At 42.5% G+C, this 19,434-nt stretch overlaps 1 protein-coding gene across 1 annotated transcript in view; it reads right to left on the bottom strand.

The window, feature by feature from the left end:
• LOC306847385 (A disintegrin and metalloproteinase with thrombospondin motifs 7-like) overlaps nt 1–19,434 on the bottom strand; it is a 94,491-nt gene that overhangs the window by 17,435 nt on the left and 57,622 nt on the right. Inside the window, exons 17-22 of the mRNA XM_079381311.1 lie at nt 5,289–5,415; nt 4,946–5,159; nt 1,668–3,371; nt 1,042–1,194; nt 769–942; nt 498–644 (exon numbers count right to left, since the gene is read on the bottom strand). Coding sequence (XP_079237437.1) covers nt 498–644; nt 769–942; nt 1,042–1,194; nt 1,668–3,371; nt 4,946–5,159; nt 5,289–5,415 — 2,519 coding nt within the window. The remainder of the gene's footprint in view (nt 1–497; nt 645–768; nt 943–1,041; nt 1,195–1,667; nt 3,372–4,945; nt 5,160–5,288; nt 5,416–19,434) is intronic.

Here is a 19,434-nt window from a genome sequence, read left to right as displayed (position 1 = left end):
CACTGTGCTGTGCTTGCATAACCAAACAGATGTTCTTGTGTATGAGCCAGATCTTAATTGGGCAGGGTGAAAGATTACTTAAATTACAGCCTGTTTTTCAGTGTCCCTGATTATATGGACAACTTTTTTTTTTTTTGTACAGTAAAATATGAAAGAAAAAACTATGCAGTTGTACTTACAAAATGTCCATTCAAATTAACTTGAATAATGAAAAGTTGAACTCTTTAAACACAATCGTCAACATTAAAAGAACATAAGACATTTTCAGTGCTTTTTTTCCCCGGGAAAAAAAGGATGTAAGACAACGCTGATAATTTAGCTTTATAAATAAAATTCTCAGATTCTAAGCCGAATCCAGCACATTATGTTCCTCTTATTCTGATTCTGTGGGTTATTTTATTCATGCATTTACATGCATGGTTTTGTATCGTGATACATAGTTAAGCTGGCTTACTTAAAATCAAACCAAACATTTCCTCAAGTTTTATGTTACTTACCTGACCCCAGGATCCAGTAATCCACTGGTGGCATGGATGGACATTGCAAGACTGAATGTTGTTGGGTTGTAGGTCATCATCACATTTCCCAGTTTCAGGGCAAGTGACCAGCCTCTGCTGCTCCCCACCTCCACACAGCTCTGAACACTGTGGGCATATATGGTGTTAGAATCAGACACATAGAGCTGAAGAGAGTAGCGTGAAGATCAAGAAACGGACATAAAGAGCTGAGGAGAGAAAAGTGAAGCTTCTGAATGCTAAATCTCTTTACCTGCCCCCAAGAAGATGTGTACCACTCTAAACAGTTGTGGATGTTACAAGGAATTCGGACAGGAGGTCTAGGGGAGGTGGCCTGGCAATGAAATGGCCTCAGCAACCTCTGATCTCGTGTGTCATAACAATGAATCTCTCTGACCTTCACTCCTACACCACAATTCTTTGTGCACTGCCAAAAGAGAAGTCAGGAGTAGCAACTCCCATTGTGATTTCATTCAATGGAAATTCATTGAATTCATAATGTTTGGCTGCATGCATGCAGACTTACTTTACTCCACTCTCCAATTTTCCATGCAGAACAGGGACGAAGGTAGCATCGGCGCGCTGGCACTGGCCTAGTAGCTAAGTCACAGTCTGATTCATCACCAGTGCTGCAGGACACTGACCTCCAGATAGCACCAAGCCCACAACTCGTTGAGCACTATAAAATCATTTGTAGTATAAAGTACTTTTCACATTGAAAAATGCATGCAAACCCTTCTTAAAGTGATTTATTCAAGTAGGACATGTTCCTGGATAAACATTCTCATTATTCAAATTTTAGAGTTAGGTTACAAGTTAGAGGTTATGGGCTCCAACAATATTCTTATAAACTTAGCATTTCCCAATTTCAATCTTCAGTTTATAAAACCTTTTGTATGTGTGCACACTCATGCACAATCAGATTTAAGGATGGATAGTGGTGCCATGCAATCCTTCATATCCATTTGTTGTTGCTAGAATAACATGAAACTAATTTCATTACCTGAAAGTTAAAGTTATGTTTCTGTTTAAATCGAATGCTGTGGTGTCAGCATAATTCAAGGACTTTTATCTTTGTGGCCGACTACTGTTTCTCAGTTCATGCTGGTTTCGTATCTAGAGAATGTGAGGAATGCATAATTAACTACTCACAGCACTCCAGTTGCCTTTTTTCCAGTGTGCAGGGGAAGCTGATGGGGAAAGAGAAGGCATGACCAGCCCAGTGGGCTTCGGAGGGCTAGAAGAATGCACTGAATGCTCACTGCTAGTGCCCTGAGATGGCTGCTCAGTAGGAGTAGACCGAGAGGGATTTAGCCCAGCAGGTCTCAGCATTCGGGCAATAATAATCTCATTGTTGTCAATCTCTGTCCAGCGAGGTAAGGGGACCGGTGTTCCCCAAGGCTCTATTCTTGGCCCATTAGTTTTGGGTGGTGCAATGGCTCTGGAATACCAACTTTGAGTCTCTGTAGCAATTGTAGTGTCTGGATTATCACTTGGAGTGAAGAGCAGGGACTCGAAATCACTTTCCATTTCTGTAGGAGGTAGAGCTGTCGTTCCAGCTGCTGACGTCATGCTACTGTAATGTTTGGCTGGGACAGAGGAAGTTGGAGAAGGAACATACTCTTGAGAAAGGCTATCTGGGGTTGTAGTGAACTCTCTTACAGTGAATTCTCTCTCCTTAGTGTTAAATGATGGTTCCGTCAGAACTTTATATTTTGCAAAGTCATCACTGGAAGCACTGATGAGATGCTCCAATGGTTGAGAAGTTGCACTCAGTGAGACTGTTGGTGAGGCCGTACTCCACTGCAATGGAGTAGTGGGATTATGAATATATCTGTTCTCATAAATTTCAAATTTAAACACATAATCTAAAGGAGGTTCACTATTGTGAGTGCCATGGTGTGGTTCACTTTCACCTCCAGGGACATCTTCGCCAAACTCCTCTTCATTCTCATCTGCAGTTATTGCCGTTATGGTTTTATCTTTTTGATGGCCTTTGTAATTGTCATGGTTATTTGAGTTTCTGTTCAAATTTGTATGTGGTTCAGGAGTCAAAAATATGTTTGGCTCAGTTTCATAGGATAATGTCTGCTTGTCCTGAGTGGACACATCTGCAGTTGATGGAGGTTTCCTTGTAATACTGAAGTCACTATCATTGTCCTTCCAATTGCTAAATAACCTGGTAACTGCAGAGGACGATTCAGTTGTTGTAGTGACAGGCAGGAAGTAATCCTCAGCAAATAGCTCATCATTAATTTCATCTAGTACATCTTTCTTTTGAGGTTCATGACCTTCAGTACCCTTGTTTGTAATGCTGTCAGAGCGCATAGTGGTGGAATTCTGTTGGTCCGCAGTGGTGGATGGCGATGAGGTAGTTACAGGGACATCTGTCCCTGTCAAAGAAACTTCTCCATGTTTTATTCCTGAGTTATCAAACATATCATTTTCATCTTTATCAAAGTCATTCGACAGATCCTCATGGAATCTTATAAAATTGTAGTCATAATAAAAATCATCAACTTGAAGATTTTTCACAATAGAATTGTCAGAGGACTTTTCAACATTACTATAATGTGAGAAATCATCTTCTATAATGTCATTGAGGTCAGCATTGCCCCTGGGCTGATTTTTAGTTGTACTAAAGTGGGGTATAACTTTTATCTCATTGAAAACTTCTTTGCTGGATGCTCCACTTCCTGACCAGTCATTGCCAAAGGTGTCCGAATTAATGGGGCAGTCCTCAAGATAGCATGGATTAGTTGAATTAGGCTTGGCTTTCGGATCACAGTCCATACCAGTATTCCAGCTGCAGGTCACGTCACGTATCTGGAAACCAGCTGCACAGCTCACTGAACACTGTAGAAGAAGCAGTGCGTAAGAGCTGTCAAAGTCCGAAAATTGTCTCACGATGATTTAAATATAAAATGAGGCCATTTTGTATAACAATGAGTCATCAAAACAGTTTTGTATATTTTTGTAAGTAAAGCAAAAAGACCTTTTATTAACTCTGAAAGCAAGGAATAATCAAGCATGTGTAGTGTTTGTAGTATTGACAGAATGAATGTGAAGATGAATGTTTTCTCTGTTCAAATGTACTGTACTGGTACAATAGCAAGTATGTTGAAAATAAAATACTTTATTTTCGAATTCAATTCAATTGTAATTTGTTACAACCCCCCCCCCCCCCCCCCCCCCCCGCGCTCAAATTATGTATGGTTTCATTAAAACCTTAAATTTTGATTTAATATTAATATAAAATATTTATTTTCTGAAAGAAAACAAAATACATTAATACAAAATAAAGATGATTTAATATCATACAATAATCAATACAGTAATCAAAACTGTTACATAAAGTTGATCAATACATATATGTGACCCTGGACAACAAAACCAGTCTTAAATCACTGGGGTATATTTGTAGCAATAGCCAAAAATACATTGTGTGGGACAAAATTATCGATTTTTCTTTTATGCCAAAAATCATTAGGATATTAAGTAAAGATCAAGAAATTTCCTACCGTAAATATTAAAACTTCATTTTTGATTAGTAATCTGCATTGCGAAGAACTTCATTTGGACAACTTTAAAGGTGATTTTTCTCAATATTTCGATTTCTTTGCACCCTCAGATTCCTGATTTTCAAATAGTTGTATCTCGACCAAATATTGTCCGATCCTAACAACCCATACATCAATGGAAAGCTTATTTATTCAGATTTCATATGATGTATAAATCTCAATTTCGAACAATTTATACTTAAGACTGGTTTTGTGGTCCAGGGTCATATATAGGCTTTTTTTTACAATTAATTTCACCATAAACAAAAGCTAAATTGGCAATAATAATTTAAGATAAAACTAAAAACATTGCTAGTCAAAGTAGCTGACTTACTATAAATGAATACAACTTTAAATGGGTTTTATTGTTTAAATTTTGCTGCTATTTACTAAAAAAAATTTAATAATTAATAAAACCTATAATAATTTCTTCCGTTTTCTGTACACCAACACATCGTCAAAATACTATTTAAACAAAATTGTTTCTTAATTTTTTCTATGAGGTGCTTAAACCAAAAACCATGATTTTTGATTAGACTAAAATAAAATGCACTTTACATAAGTGACATAGTCATTTTACTATTTTTCAGAGTATAATAGCAGGTAATATATTGGTGAAGTGACATATCATGGAACTGAAGGATTTTCATGTTTATAGACCATAGTACATTGATGTTATTATATGTCCGATAAGCATGATAATACTATTCCATGTTTTGTTAGTTCTGCTAAAATGCTAATCTCAGTAAAACCTTTCTTCAGAGATCATTCTGTATGCTTTATAAAAAATATTAATCATAATCATACAGTATATAGTCTGGTCACTATTTGAACTGCAAGAGATGTTCCTTGTGGCTAATATATGCTCACCTCTGACCAGCTTCCAGTGGTCCAGTCAGCAGGACAGGACACATGTGTGTTACACCGAACAATTGACTCCGGCTTAGGCAAGTGTTGACATTCAGCTGGCTGAAGCGCTCGTTGCTCATCCAGCCCAAGGCTCCGAATACACAGCACTGTTCTCTTACTAAGCCCAATGTCCCCACAGCTAGATGAGCACTTCTGCCACTCTCCAACCCACCATCTGATGACACAAAAACATCACAGGAATTTACTGCACTCTTACTGCACTGATGATTGCCTTTAAAAGCAATCTAGCGGACTGCTGCTGATGGGTGTGTAAACTACAGGACTGTCCAGCAGTAAAACTCACATAGCAGGACATGCCCCCTTATTGCAGTTACTTTGCTTGTCATCTGGCCTAGTAGATGGATCACAGTAATGTTCCTCGACGATTCCAGATGTTCTCTCCACACAGTGCACAACTTGCCTCTGCACACCTGAAAAAAAAGACAAATTGAAGAGCAGCTGTTTAAAAAAAAAAAGACACATTTGCCAGTACACACAAGTATGCACTCGACATCTGGCAATCCCATAGAATTCAATTACAGAATTTTCAGGCATTTAAACAGAGGCAGCTGACAACTGTACCACAGCTTGCCCTTCTTCATAAGCAACAGAAAATTTATCCCAAAAATTACAATAAATGTATACTACACAAAATAAATGTCAAATAAATAAATTGTATATAATACTGTATATAAACAAGAAAAATAAATGATGGTACTAAAGTTTAGTGTTAGTGGCATTTTAATCTATTTTTCACACAACGATATGTGAAAGAGAGAGTGATATGCCACTAACTCTAGTAATTTTCCTTAGTAATATATCTTCACATTTTAATTTGGCTGGGATTTAGAGAGTGGCAGTGTATTTTATAATACAGTTTTCCTTAAGAACCCAAGTACCAGCCAATGGTCTTTTCATGGTTTGATTAAAATTTTCACATTGTCCTATTTAATCAACTTTAGAAATGAATGTGAGACAACTATGCTGAATGTAATAATAAAAAGAAAATCATAATCTCAGCAGTCCTGTAGCTCTAAAACACAGATAGCAGCCAATCTACCTTAATTACTCTGTTACTCTCCCCTAGGAACTGAACTGACTCCAGAAGGAAGAGGGATAGCCCTTCTTGTGTACTCTCCTCTGTTAGAGTCACTGATTTCACCCTTTATTTGACAGCTTTGAGAATCAGAGTCTCCAACAGAGAGATGAAGGGACCCATAGTCCAGAGGCTTCACAGACTTCACAGGTGAAGAATGTTATCAGATAAACCCTCAAACAGATGGGATAAAGGGCCCTGGGGCCCAGGTGTCAGTCTGCACTGATTGGTGTGACCCTCATAAGATGTATATGGACATTAGGTGGCAAGTCCCAGAGCTAAAAATTTGCAGAACACTCTCATATGGTGCACACAGCAGGGAGGAACAAGGAACACGCAGACGAGGATGTAACTCAAAATATAGTCTTTACTGAAGATTAAAGACAAGACATGGCAGGACAAGGCAAGGCTTACAAACAGGAAACACCAGGGGTAAAGAGTAGACCAGACGAAATCAAACAGAACAGACAGGACTAATATACACCGGATAATCAGACAATTTACAAACACGGCTAGACAAGAATTAACTGATTACATCAGACTAGACGAGGACAGGAAACAAACCAAATAAGGACACAAGAGGCAGGAACACGTAACACACGCGACAGAGGACCGACAGTATGTTTGCTTGTGTAGATAAATGTGTACCATTATTATCAGAGTCACAAAAAATTAAAACCCCAAAACCTGCCTGATTTAGATTTTTTTTTATAAATGTTTTTTATTATTATTATTTGAACAAATACATAGTTTAATTCATTTTACAAAACGTTATTTGATATAGTGGGAGTCCTTAATTTGAATTCTGCTGTTATGATATAGAATAATTGATTTACCTGCTGTGTCAGACCAATTAAATTGTCATTTGTGTGAGCACTTCAGTCAAATTAAAGATGAGTAGCGGGTAATTGCATCTAAAAATAATCATATTGAAACTTTTCAACATTACTGAGACTGGTGCACTTGTAGTATGGACATAGTTTCATCCTATTCTTATGTATTTTTGGAATTTATTTAATATGAAATACAAATCGATGTTAATAAAAAAACTACTGGTGCCATGCAATAATCCTTAACAGAGCTGTTGATGAACAAAAGCAAAAAAGCATGTATTGTAGTCATAATCAATAGCAATTAATACACTTCATCTAATAATATATTTTCAAGAGAAGTCACTTAAGTAAATATTTTAAATTTACAGAAGCACTGCAAACGTTTTTCAGTGGCATTTAGAACACTTTCAAACCTATCAGAGCTCAACTTAGTTTACAGGCTTCAGGCAATTCTGTCATACAACAGATGTGATGTTCAGTCTAATAATCCGAACTATTGTGTCTGTGTGCATTTTCCTTTCCTTTTTTAATAAAACAAAACAAAAACAAAAACACCTCAGTGTAAACACCCCTTTTCCATTAGAAAATTTAATGAAATGATCAACAAATAAATGGGTTCAGCTACAAAACTACAAATTCTCAAAATTATTTCTACCCACTCTATCATTATCACACAGCAAAAAGGAATGTAGACACAAATCCAGCCTCTTCTAGTAAACCCCATTCTTATGAACACATGAAACATGGATTTAAATGAGACATTTACCTTTTGTATAACCAAAAATGGGCTGCTTCCTGCGGAGTGAAATTTCATACAAATCCTTAAGCCTCTGATTTCAGCTACATTGTCATATTCGAAAGATGTTCAATTCTCTCAGATTAAATGTTGGTGACTGTGATACAAGGAACAAAATATGCAGCAATATTAGTATTTTTCCATTTTAGTCTTCCTTTATAAGCAGATGAGCATCGGATATAAGGAGAAATGTTAAGATTAAATAAAGTAACAGCTTGTATTTAATAATTACACTGATTATAATTACACAGTGAATGAAGGACACTACAAAAACGTAAGATTGAATGTACAGTACATTCAATAAACATTGAAGAAATTGTTTCTTCAGCATAAATGCACAGCTCCTAACTACATTTGTAACAGAAGCGCTGGATTCAAACAGCCTTCAGTATCACTAACTGAAAATTATTAGCAGATTAACCCACCCACTAACCAAAGAAACAGCAACCACCTGAGATCCTTGGATCAAATTAGACACACTTTAAAACCATGAAACATTATCTGAATTCTTGATTAGTGTACAAGTCTAAAGACCCCATTTACTGCTGAACATGCTAAAGGGCCATAATTTGTTCTTTTAACATGGTGATTTTTTTTCCAGTGAATTTTATGAAAGAATACACTGAAAATGTGTTATTTGTTTTCTTGAAAAAGTAACTTTGCCTTTGGCTTTAATAGGTAATCATATGAGAAATATGATTAAGGTTAATCATATGTGACCCTGGACCACAAAACCAGTCTTAAGTGTCAATTTTTCTAAATTGAGATTTATACATCATCTGAAAGCTGAATAGATATGTTTTCCATAGATGTATGGTTTGTTAGGATAGAGCAATATTTAGCCGAGATACAACTATTTGAAAATCTTGAATCTGAGGGTGCCAAAAAATCTAAATATTGAGAAAATCACCTTTAAAGTTTTCCAAATTAAGTTCTTAACAATGCATATTACTAACCAAAAATGAAGTTGATACATTTATGGTAAAAAATTAACAAAATATCTTCATGGCACATGATCTTTACCTAATATCCTAATGATTTTTGGCATAAAAAAAACTATAATTTTGACCCATACAATGTATTTTTGGCTATTGCTACAAATATACCCCAGCGACTTAAGACTGGTTTTGTGGTCCAGGGTCACATATGTGAAATAACACTGAATACTTTTCACTGTATAAATTGACAGATTTATGCTTATTAAAGCTACTAAAATTATTTATTCAAAAGCAGAGAGTGATTTTATTTAATTTTTTTCCCCTTTTTCTTTTGTTGTTTGAACAACATTAATGACAAAGACATCTGTAAGTTTATTAGGCTATTGTCACTTTAATAATTAATGCACGGATCCACTATATAAACACACCTTAGACAAATTTCTCCCTACTGTTTAGGCTATGGACATTTAAGACTGTGCTAAGTGCTTAGGTGAATACTCGCCAAGCTGGTCATTTTGATATATTTTTGTGTGTATTTGATTAAAAATAATTTTGTTAAAAATTAACCGTTGGTCAGCGGAGCAAAGCTTCATTTTGGCCTCCTGGTGGGCGTTCCTATAAGGGTGTGACGTCACATGAAAACTATCAATTGCAGTTTTATTTAGATATCATACAACTGCACCCGACATAGCTTATAAAAACCAATAACACCTTCTGTAACTAAGTGTTCCCTTCCAGGAACTTCGAGCTGCGTCGAAACGCATATGGGAACGCCTTCAGCGTGACCAGGCTCTGAATATGATGTGTAATCAGTCAAATAAGGGCGAGGCGTCACGACCAGGAAGCATATAAGCACGTGCGGCAGAGCCGGCTTCAGCTTTTTGTCATTCAGCGAAGCGCTCTGTGTGTGTCAGTCTTATTTACTGTTGTTTGTCCTAGTTTTAAGTGGAAAGCATTCAGTATCATGCCAAAGCCAAGGGCAAGCTCAGGGGTGAAGCTTTCAGACCACGTTTTAAGTCATGTGTGCATCCTTGCCCTCGCTATATCACGAGCGAGGACACACATGATTTGTGCGTGGTCTGCCTGGGTGCGGAGCACGCAGAATCGGTCTCCACACCCGGAGGGCTCTCTTCGAGAAGGGAGCCTTCGCGAGCTCCCCACGCGGTGCCGGTCTCGCTGCTGCCGAGGCAGAGCGGCGGCTGCACTCGTGGGGCTCGCAGGCTGATCTGGCTGGCGAGTGTGAGACGGGCATGTTCTTATATCCTCCCGTATCCGCCAGATCTGGCGCACCGTCTCTCGGTGTGGAAGCGGTCTCTTCCCCCGAGACGAGGGCTCAATGCTTCGTCTCTCTTCCTCTGAGGAGGTTGATGTGACGAGCGTTCACGAGGTTTTGCCGCCTCTGTCACCCCAATATGATATAACTATGAGCTTTGTAAGCTGCAGTGTTTGCACAAGCACAAAGAGAAAAATAAGACGGTCCCGCTTCTGCCGTAAAAAAGAGAGAAAAAAGGCAGAGCGGCGGCTGCGCTTGCGGGGCTTGCAGAGAGAGAAAAAAAAAGAAAAAGGCTGATCTGGCTGGCGAGAGTCAGACGGGCATGTCCCTATCTCCTCCCGCGCCTGATCTGGTGCCCCGACTCTCGGTTCGGAAGCGGTCTCTTCCCCCCGAGACGAGTGCTCAACGCTTCGTCTCTCTTCCTCCGAGGAGGTTGATGTGACGAGCGTTGACGAGGTTTCGCCGCCTCTCTCGCCCCAGAGAGCTACTTCTACACAGGAGCCTTCCGTTTTCCCCGATCTCCTCACCGAGGTGTCGAGATTGCGGGTGAAATCTTTTCGTCCCGGCCATTCGTTCCCGCGGGAACTGAATGAGCGCGGGTATGCGGCGATGCCGTGGGTTGAACAGACGCTTGCGAGCTATCTGTCTCCCTCTACGGCATCGCCTTTGAAGGCTCCTGCTCTGCTTACAACATCTTTGGTGAGCAGAGGGTATGCGCGCTCTCTAAACTCTACTGAGGTGGAGTGGCTTGCACCGCGGCACTCGGTGACCACTTCACCTCGGTGCCCTCCAGGGACTTGTCTGCTGACCCTGCCGCTGTTCCAGGGCACAGCCGGTCCCAGCGAGTATATTTCTCAGGTTTGTCCGCCCGGCAGCGCGGAGCCGAGAAACTCGCCTCAGCCGCCAGATTACGCGTCTCATTCCGGTGCGCCGCATCGAGACAGCGGTCTGGCCGCTTCTCTGAACCCAGAGGTCAGTCTCGAGAGACTGATTCCCTTAGAAGATCATTGGGCAGCAAGCTGCCGAATGTGTCTCTTTGGGTCCTGCCTTGCAGGGTCTGGTTTGTTCAGAGGTCCTGACGGGTGAGCCCCAGGACTACGGAGGACGACCCCTACTGGGGTGGAGCAGCTTACACCGCGGCACACGGTGACCGTCTCCCCTCGGTGCCCTCCGGGGATTTGTCTGTCAACCCTGCAGTTCCAGGGCACAGCAGGTCCCAGCGAGTATTACTCTCAGGTTCTTCCGCCTGTGATTTCAGCGGACCTGAGAAACTCGCCTCGGCCGCCAGATTACGCGTCTCCTGCCGGTGCGCCGCAGCGAGGCAGTGGTCTGGCCGCTTCTCTAACACCAGAGGTCAGTCTCGAGAGACTGATTCCCTTAGTAGATCGTTTGGCAGCCTGGCAGCGACTGCCGAATGTGTCTCTTTGGGTCCTGCGGACGGTAGAGGCTGGCTATTCCATCCAGTTCGATGGGCCACCTCCGCTGTTCAACGGGGTCTGTGTGACTACGGTCCGCCCCGAGCAGGCTCTGGTCTTGGAACAGGAAGTCGATACTTTGCTGAGGAAGGAAGCCATCGAGTTGGTTCCTCCTCACGAAGTCCACGCCAGATGCTCACTGTCAGGCAGATCGTGTCTCAAATCAGGTCCGAGGACTGATTTGTCACGACAGACCTCAAAGATGTCTATTTCCATGTACCCATCCTTCCCTCTCACAGGGAGTTCCTGAGGTTCGCTTTCGGGGGCAAAGCGTATCAGTATCGGGTTCTTCCCCTCGGCCTAGCACTCTCACCCCGCACTTTCACCAAGTGTGTGGATGCGGCACTGGTCCCGTTGCGACTGCAGGGCATCCGCATACTCAATTATATCGACAATTGGTCGATCCTCGCTCAATTAGAGCGGGCGGCGATTCGGCATCGAGGTGTCGTTCTCGCCCACATGAAAGATTTGGGGGGTTAAGACTAAACGCCAAGGAAAGTGTGCTTTCTCCAGCTCAGAGAACCACTTATCCAGGTGTAGTGTGGGATTCGACCACGATGCAGGCTCGTTTGACCCCTGCTCGGATCGAGTCGATCCTCACGGCAGTCGAGAGAGTGTGAGAAGGCCAGCCATTCACTGTCAAGCAGTTTCAGAGACTGCTTGGGCTCATGGCAGCTGCGTCCAGCGTGATTCCTTCTGGCCTGCTGTACATGAGGCCCCTACAGTGGTGGCTCAAGACCAAGGGGGTCTCCCTGAGGGGAGACTCGCTCCGCGCTGTCAAAGTGTCACGCCGCTGTCCGTGCCTTAGACATGTGGAGGAATCCTTGGTTCTTGTCCCGGGGCCCGGTGCTGGGAGCTCCTTGTCGCCGCGTCTCGCTAGCGACGGACGCTTCCCTCACCGGTTGGGGTGCGGTCATGAGTGGCCACCCTGCCCGCGGTCTGTGGAGTGGTCGTCACCTGACGTGGCATATCAACCAGCTAGAGATCCTAGCTGTGTTCCGTGCGCTCAAGCACTTCCTCCCAGACCTAAGAGATCACCACGTGCTGGTGCGCACCGACAGCACGGCAGTGGTCTCTTACATCAACCACCAAGGAGGTCTGCGGTCGTGCCCCTTGTATAAGCTGGCACACCAGATCCTTGTGTGGTCCCAGGGCAAGCTCCTATCACTGAGAGCTGTGCACATTCCTGGGCATCTTTATGTGGGAGCAGGCGTCCTGTCGAGACAGGGGCCGAGGCCCGGGGTATGGATGCTTCACCCGGAGGGGTGAAGCAGACGTGGAAGGTTTTGGCCAGGCACAGGTGGACCTCTTCGCCACTCGAGAGTCAGCGCAATGTCCCCTCTGGTTCCTCCAGCTCCTCCGGGACTGGACGCTATGGTACAGACATGGCCGAGGCTCCGTCTGTACGCCTTCCCCCCGATCGCTCTGCTCCCGGGAGTTCTGGCGAGAGTGCGCCGGGACGAGGTCAGTCTACCGTTGGTAGCGCCGTTCTGGCCGGGTCGAGTATGTCTCGGACCTGATATCTCTCCTCGACGGCACTCCGTGGGAAGTGCCCGTCAGGAGGGACCTCCTCTCACAGGCCGGGGGCACCGAGGTGCACCCTCACCCGGAGTTATGGAAGCTGTGGTGTGGCCCCTGAGGGGGCACAACTCATAGCTTCCGGGCTGTCAACCGAGGTTGTCGAGACCATCCTCCAATCCAGAGCTCCCTCAATGAGGAAACTGTACGCCTTGAAGTGGAGGCTCTTCACTTCTTGGTGCGGGGACCGCCATGCTCGACCCAGTCAACTGCCCCGTTGGTGCAGTACTGGAGTTCCTGCAGGCCCGTTTCTCCGCAGGGGTAACCCATTCCACTGTTAAGGTCTACGTGGCAGCTATTTCGTCATACCACGCCCTTATTGGTGGCCAGTCAGTGGGTAGACACCCCCTAGTTACACGTTTCCTCCGCGGTGCGCTGAGGCTGAGGCCTCCGGTACGATCTCGCGTCCCTACGTGGGACCTGGCTGTGGTTCTGGAGGCTCTGTGCATTGCACCTTTCGAGCCCATACAGGTGATAACTGAGAGACTCCTCACTATCAAGACCGTTTTCTTATTGGCTATCACCTCTCTGAGGAGGGTGAGTGACCTTCAGGCCCTGACTACGGCCTCTATTCACTTTGCGCCCGGTTCGGCGAAAGTATTCCTCTACCCCTGCGTGGGGTATGTTCCGAAGGTCCCATCGGTCATTCCACAGCCGGTCGTACTGCAGGCCTTCTGTCCTCCTCCCTTCGGGGAGCCAGACCAGGAGAAGCACAACCGTATGTGTCCAGTGCGAGCACTAGACGCATACATCCACAGGTCCTCCCTGTGGAGAAAGTCGGACCAGCTGCCTGTGTGCTATGGTCCGCCTAGGAGGGGTCTTCCTGCTACGAAGCCCTCCTCTTAGTAGGTGGATTGTGGGTGCCATGGCTTTGGCATACGAGGCCTCAGAGCGCACTCAACCCGAGGTGTGGCGGCCTCCAAGGCCTTCTGGGCAGGTGTTCCATGCAGGACATCTGCAACGCAGCTGGGTGGTCCACGCCCCTGACTTTCGTTAGGTTCTATGACCTCGACATCCGAGCCACTCCCGGCTCCTCTGTCCTTTCGTCCTGACACCAGGCAGGGACTTGTCAGTCTGGCGGCGTTGGTATCTCGTTCCCATATGCGTTTCGACACAGCTCGAAGTTCCTGGAAGGGAACGTCTCAGGTTACGTATGTAACCATGGTTCCCTGAAGGGAACGAGATGCTGCGTCGTGTTGCCACACTTCCGGCATCCCTGCCAGCGCTTGCTTCATGACTTGAAGCTGAAGCCGGCTCCGCCGCACGTGCTTATATGCTTCCTGGTCGTGACGTCACCGTGACGCCTCGCCCTTATTTGACTGATTACACATCATATTCAGAGCCTGGTCACGCTGAAGGCGTTCCCATATGCGTTTCGAGGCAGCGTCTCGTTCCCTTCAGGGAACCATGGTTACATACGTAACCTGAGACGTTTCTTGCTGTTATTTAAATGAAAAATTACACTGATGCATCTTCATCATTTCCTTTCTCATACTATGGTAATATGAAGTAATCACATTTCAGGAATCATTTAATTCATAATTCATTGCTCTTCTCTGAAGACCTGACCCTCCTGCTGTGGGAAATCGACTAATATATTTTTGTTTAAATGTTGTGGGATTGTTCGTGTGTTAGCCTAAAATCCATCTTAATTTAGCAAAACAATAATTTCAGGGACATTGTGAGATACAGGCTATTTTTTTCATCTTCTGTGCAAGTAGCAGTCAGCTGCGCTACAACTTCTTTGTCAAAGATAACACAAAGTTGCAGAACTTATTTCCATTGTGGCCTTTAATTTTGGAAAATTATTCCCATTGCGACGGTTTCAAATAGATTTGAACACCATATATTTCGCCCTACAATGACTATGAACACATTTTCTATCATGTATGCCTATTAGAGATGCGCGGTTGGCGTTACAGCCGCGGACTCCGCGGATAAACCGCGGATCGGGCGGATGACGTGACGAAAAATAATATTTAAATTAAATTCGGGCGGGTGGCGGGTGGTTGTACCAATCAAATTAAAAAAATATATGTATACATTGTTAAATATTATCTGACTATACCTACATCCAAAAAAATCGAGCACACTTTGAAATAGTCAAATTTTCATCAGGCAGTAATATGACTAATCGAGTATATGCAGATCGACTGCTTGTTATTATCAGAGATGGCAACGCCGGCGAAGGAGGTACGTGACAAACTCAAAAAAGGAGAATTAAAAACAAAGGAAATAGGTAATATTTGTGAATGTGTACGTGACATTGCAAGCGTAAAATAAATTCGCATGCGCAAATAAGTTTTGTAAAGGTGTAAATCAAGTTATAAGCTCAAGAAAACAGGACTTGCATCATTGTACTATGTTTTGTAAATGTAAAACATGTGTTGAAAAACTGCAACTTCATATTAATTTGAAATAAATATGATCTGTATTCTTCTGACCTACATTTTTTCCGCGCTTGCTTTTTTAGCATGCGAATTTATTTTACGCTTGCAATGTCACGTACACATTCACAAATATTACCCTGCACATGCAAATATTATTGACGTCATTTTACCTTCATATATTTTGCCAGAATTTCTTTGTCGCAACTGTGATGGCGTAGTATTTCATTATGCTTCAAGTTTGAGGGGATGATCCTAAGTCCATGGGTTATTGGGGCATAGACTTGTCATACAGGCAATTTAGCCTGGTCAGACTTTATGTTCGCTCAAAGAGGGATGGCATATTTATTTTTCTAATTTAAGTTTGTGGGGGTGACTGAGCCTATAAGGCTTAGCTACGATATGACGTTTCTTATTTTTTTCAACTGTTTGTCAAAACATGCGACTATAGCCTATGCCTACATTAAGATATTTATTTTAATATTTTTTTACTGCCTGTTGTTTCTTTTGGCATATAAAATAGGCATTGTCTGATAGAGATATCAATAAAGGTTCATCTGTGTCGCAGAATTGGTGTTGTTTCCGATTTCTACAAGCTCAATAACATCCACAGCAAAAAATTAAAAATAAATAAATAAAAAAATAGTCGAAAAACTGTGCCCATTAATTAGATGTGCAAGGCAAGCAGGTAAGTTTTTTGGGTTGCTATGGACAACTACAAATGTGAACATTATTATAGGCTATAATGTAAATGACTTATTTTATTCGAACTTTCTATCTATTTGCTAAAAAATAAAGTGAAATGGGCATTTAGTAGTAGGCTAAATAGCAGCATGTTGAAATTATGTGCCAAAATGCGTTTTCTATTAGGCTACAATAAAAAAAAATTGTACAGTACAGTGCGTTTAATTTAGGCTATTTATTTATTTTTGTCCCTGTGCGCTGATCGGAGACGGAGTTCACTGCTGATATTCTGAGAGCTTTATAGGGTGCTTCTCATTTCTTATTTGTGCATCCTCGTTTCCTTTCCTTGCTTCCTTTATTCGTGTCTTAGCTCCACCCCTCCAGGATGCGAGGGTGTCACGAATCTGGTCCATGCTCTCCCTGTCAACCACCACTAGAGGTCACCCATTCACCACAGTGACTTTTACACTCACAGCACATTGGACTCAATTTCCCACAATCCATTGCACAGATCACAGCTGTCACCATTCACACATCACACACACCTGATCACCATTTTCCAATCACCACCACACACCATATAAGCCTGGGACTTGCTCTTGCTCAGGGCCGAGTATTGTTAGCGTATATCACTCGCATAGTGATAGCAACTCTACAGAGCCATAATTCTAGTCCTTGTCTTGCCTTGTTTTCCTGCCGTGTCTGACCCTGCCCGTGTTTCCTGGATTTACCCCTTTGCCTTGCCGTTTGGACTGTGTTTGCACCTCGTTTGGATTATTGCTTTCGACTCTGGATTATCTCTCTGCCTTGCCCCTTTGGATACTGTTCGCTGATCGTTGACCCACGCTTGCTCCACGGATTGCTCTGTCTTGCCCTTGCCATACCTGTTTGCCGATGTCTGACCCTGCCTGTTTCTGACCATGTTTCTTAATAAAGCTTTGCACATGGATCCGCACGTCTCACGTCTCGTCAGCCCCGTAACAGAGGGAAGGATGCAAGGAAAAGACGCTAGGACCGAGGAATCGAATCAAGTGAAAAGACACATCTTCGTATCCTTTAGTGTCACTTCAAAGCGTCGTCAATTAATGCTGGATTTGGCTTGCACGTTTGGATTAACTACATGTCTACATTAAAGTCATTCTCTATTCTCTAATAATCAATAAAGAAACATTCATTTAATAATAAAAATTAAAAATAAGAATAAGCCATTCAAATAAAGAGCCCAATCAGCAGATGGCGTGCGGGTGCGGTTTTAAAAATTGGTCAAAAACGTTGGTGCGGATGGATGGCGGACGGATGATGAGTTTTGTGATGCGGTTGCGGATGAAATAATAGCCCATCCGCGCATCTCTAATGCCTATGAAGGACAACCGAACAAATCAGAGTGGGTTAGGCTAGCATTGCATGATAATTTGATGTTTTCACTGTAGTTTTGAACTTAGTGTTCAATAAGCTGAAAGAAAGTGGTTGATTTATTTGTTGGAAACATTTAAATGTAACTGAAGTTGTTTTGTTGTCATTATAAATATTCACTTTCCCATGCAACCACAGAGGAGTATTAGAGAATGTGGGTCACGTTCAGCTGACAGACACCAATGCATATCTATAATTATTTCAACACAAGACAACCACAATCAAATCCCTAGAAGCTTGATTTGTAGTGGCTGCATGCAAGTTCTGCTCATTCACAAGCCAGTAAACTGTGAGAGTCATACTGGCAAATATAATGCTATGTGTGCAATGTCATGTTATTGAGTGATAGGCAGTGGGTTTAATCAGTGACATTATTAATGGATTTGCTATCAGGTATCTTCTCATCACCTCCTCAACCTGCTTCACTTAGAAAAGGTGAAAAAAAACGTATATTACACTTTCCAGTTTTCTCGTGAGTTACTATGGCAATTCTCAGTGCAGCAGTTCAAAATGTGTTCAAGGTTCAAAGTTTTTTTATTTGTGAAAAATTGTCAGGAACTGACAAAGGAATGACCAACAATGGCAACATTTTTCCCAATCATCATGAGCCACAGACATTAATTTTGTTTTCCTTGATATGCTTTTTTTATTCCCAAAAACATGCAGCTGCTAAGGACCATGGTTTTATTTCATCATTTACATTTACGTAAAGGCTGGGACACACCAAGCCGACTTCAAAGAACTAGCGGCGACGAAAGCCGACGGTGTTGTGACTCATGTCGGAAGCGTCCGATCAAAAAGCTGTGCTCGAACACACCCACAGACTACAGCCGATGGCAAACTAAAGCCTGGAATACACTATGCGATTTTTGCCCCGATTTTCCCCCGATTTTACAGTATGAACAAGTTGACGCTATTGAGGAAAGTCAGAGCCAGTCTGCAGATTACAGCTGACAGATTCCACAGAAAATCGCATAGTGTATGATGGTCACAGACTCATAGACACAGACATATTTGATATTTTCTGCCGATTTTAGAACACATATGTTTTCATTTGTCATGCGTCTTCTATCAACAAGGCGCACGTTTCTGCTTGAGTTCGTTGTGATCCGAACAGCTTTAAAGTCTGGTAGTGTATGATCCTCGGTTGCGTAGTGTATGATGCCCAGTTTTCCTTTGTCACTATTTACAAAGTCAGTAAGTGTATGATGCCTAGTGTTTTAAAAATCTGTTCAGATTTTAAAAGTCGGGTAGTGTATTCCAGCCTTAACACATGCGTTTTGCATGTTGAATCGGGCAAACTGCCGCCAATGAAATCCGACGAGTGGAACACACCAAACAAACTAGCCTGACCGTCGCTCGCCGTCGGCTGACCGTAGGCTTGGTGTGTCCTGTCTTTTTTTATTACTTGCATTAGCTGTTATTGTGGTATTGTGACAACTTTGTACAATCCAAATTCCGGAAATGTTGGGACATTTTTTAAATTTGAATAAAATTAAAACTAAAAGACTTTCAAATCACATGAGCCAATATTTTATTCACATTAGAACACAGAGAACATAAATGTTAAAACTGAGAAATTTTACACTTTTATCCACTAAATGAGCTCATTTCAAATTTGATGCCTGCTACAGGTCTCAAAAAAGTTGGCACGGGGGCAACAAAGGGCTGAAAAAGCAAGACATTTTGAAAAGATTCAGCTCGGAGAATATCTAGAAACAAATTAAGTTAACTGACATCAGGTCTGTACCATGATTATATAAAAGGGATGTCTTAGAGAGGCAGAGTCTCATAAGTAAAGATGGACAGAGGCTCTCCAATCTGTGAAAGAGTGCATAAAAAGTTTGTGAAATACTTTACAAAACAACGTTCCTCAATGTCAAAATGAAAAGGCTTTGCAAATCTCATCATCTACAGTGCATAACATCATCAAAAGTGGAGAAATCTCTGTGCGTAAGGGACAAGTTCGAAGACCTT

The sequence above is a fragment of the Barbus barbus genome (genome assembly GCF_936440315.1).
Source record: "Barbus barbus genome assembly, chromosome: 1".
Lineage (NCBI taxonomy): Eukaryota > Metazoa > Chordata > Actinopteri > Cypriniformes > Cyprinidae > Barbus > Barbus barbus.
The sequence above is the reverse complement of the archived record's forward strand: the minus strand, read 5'-3'. Positions and strand labels throughout refer to the sequence as shown.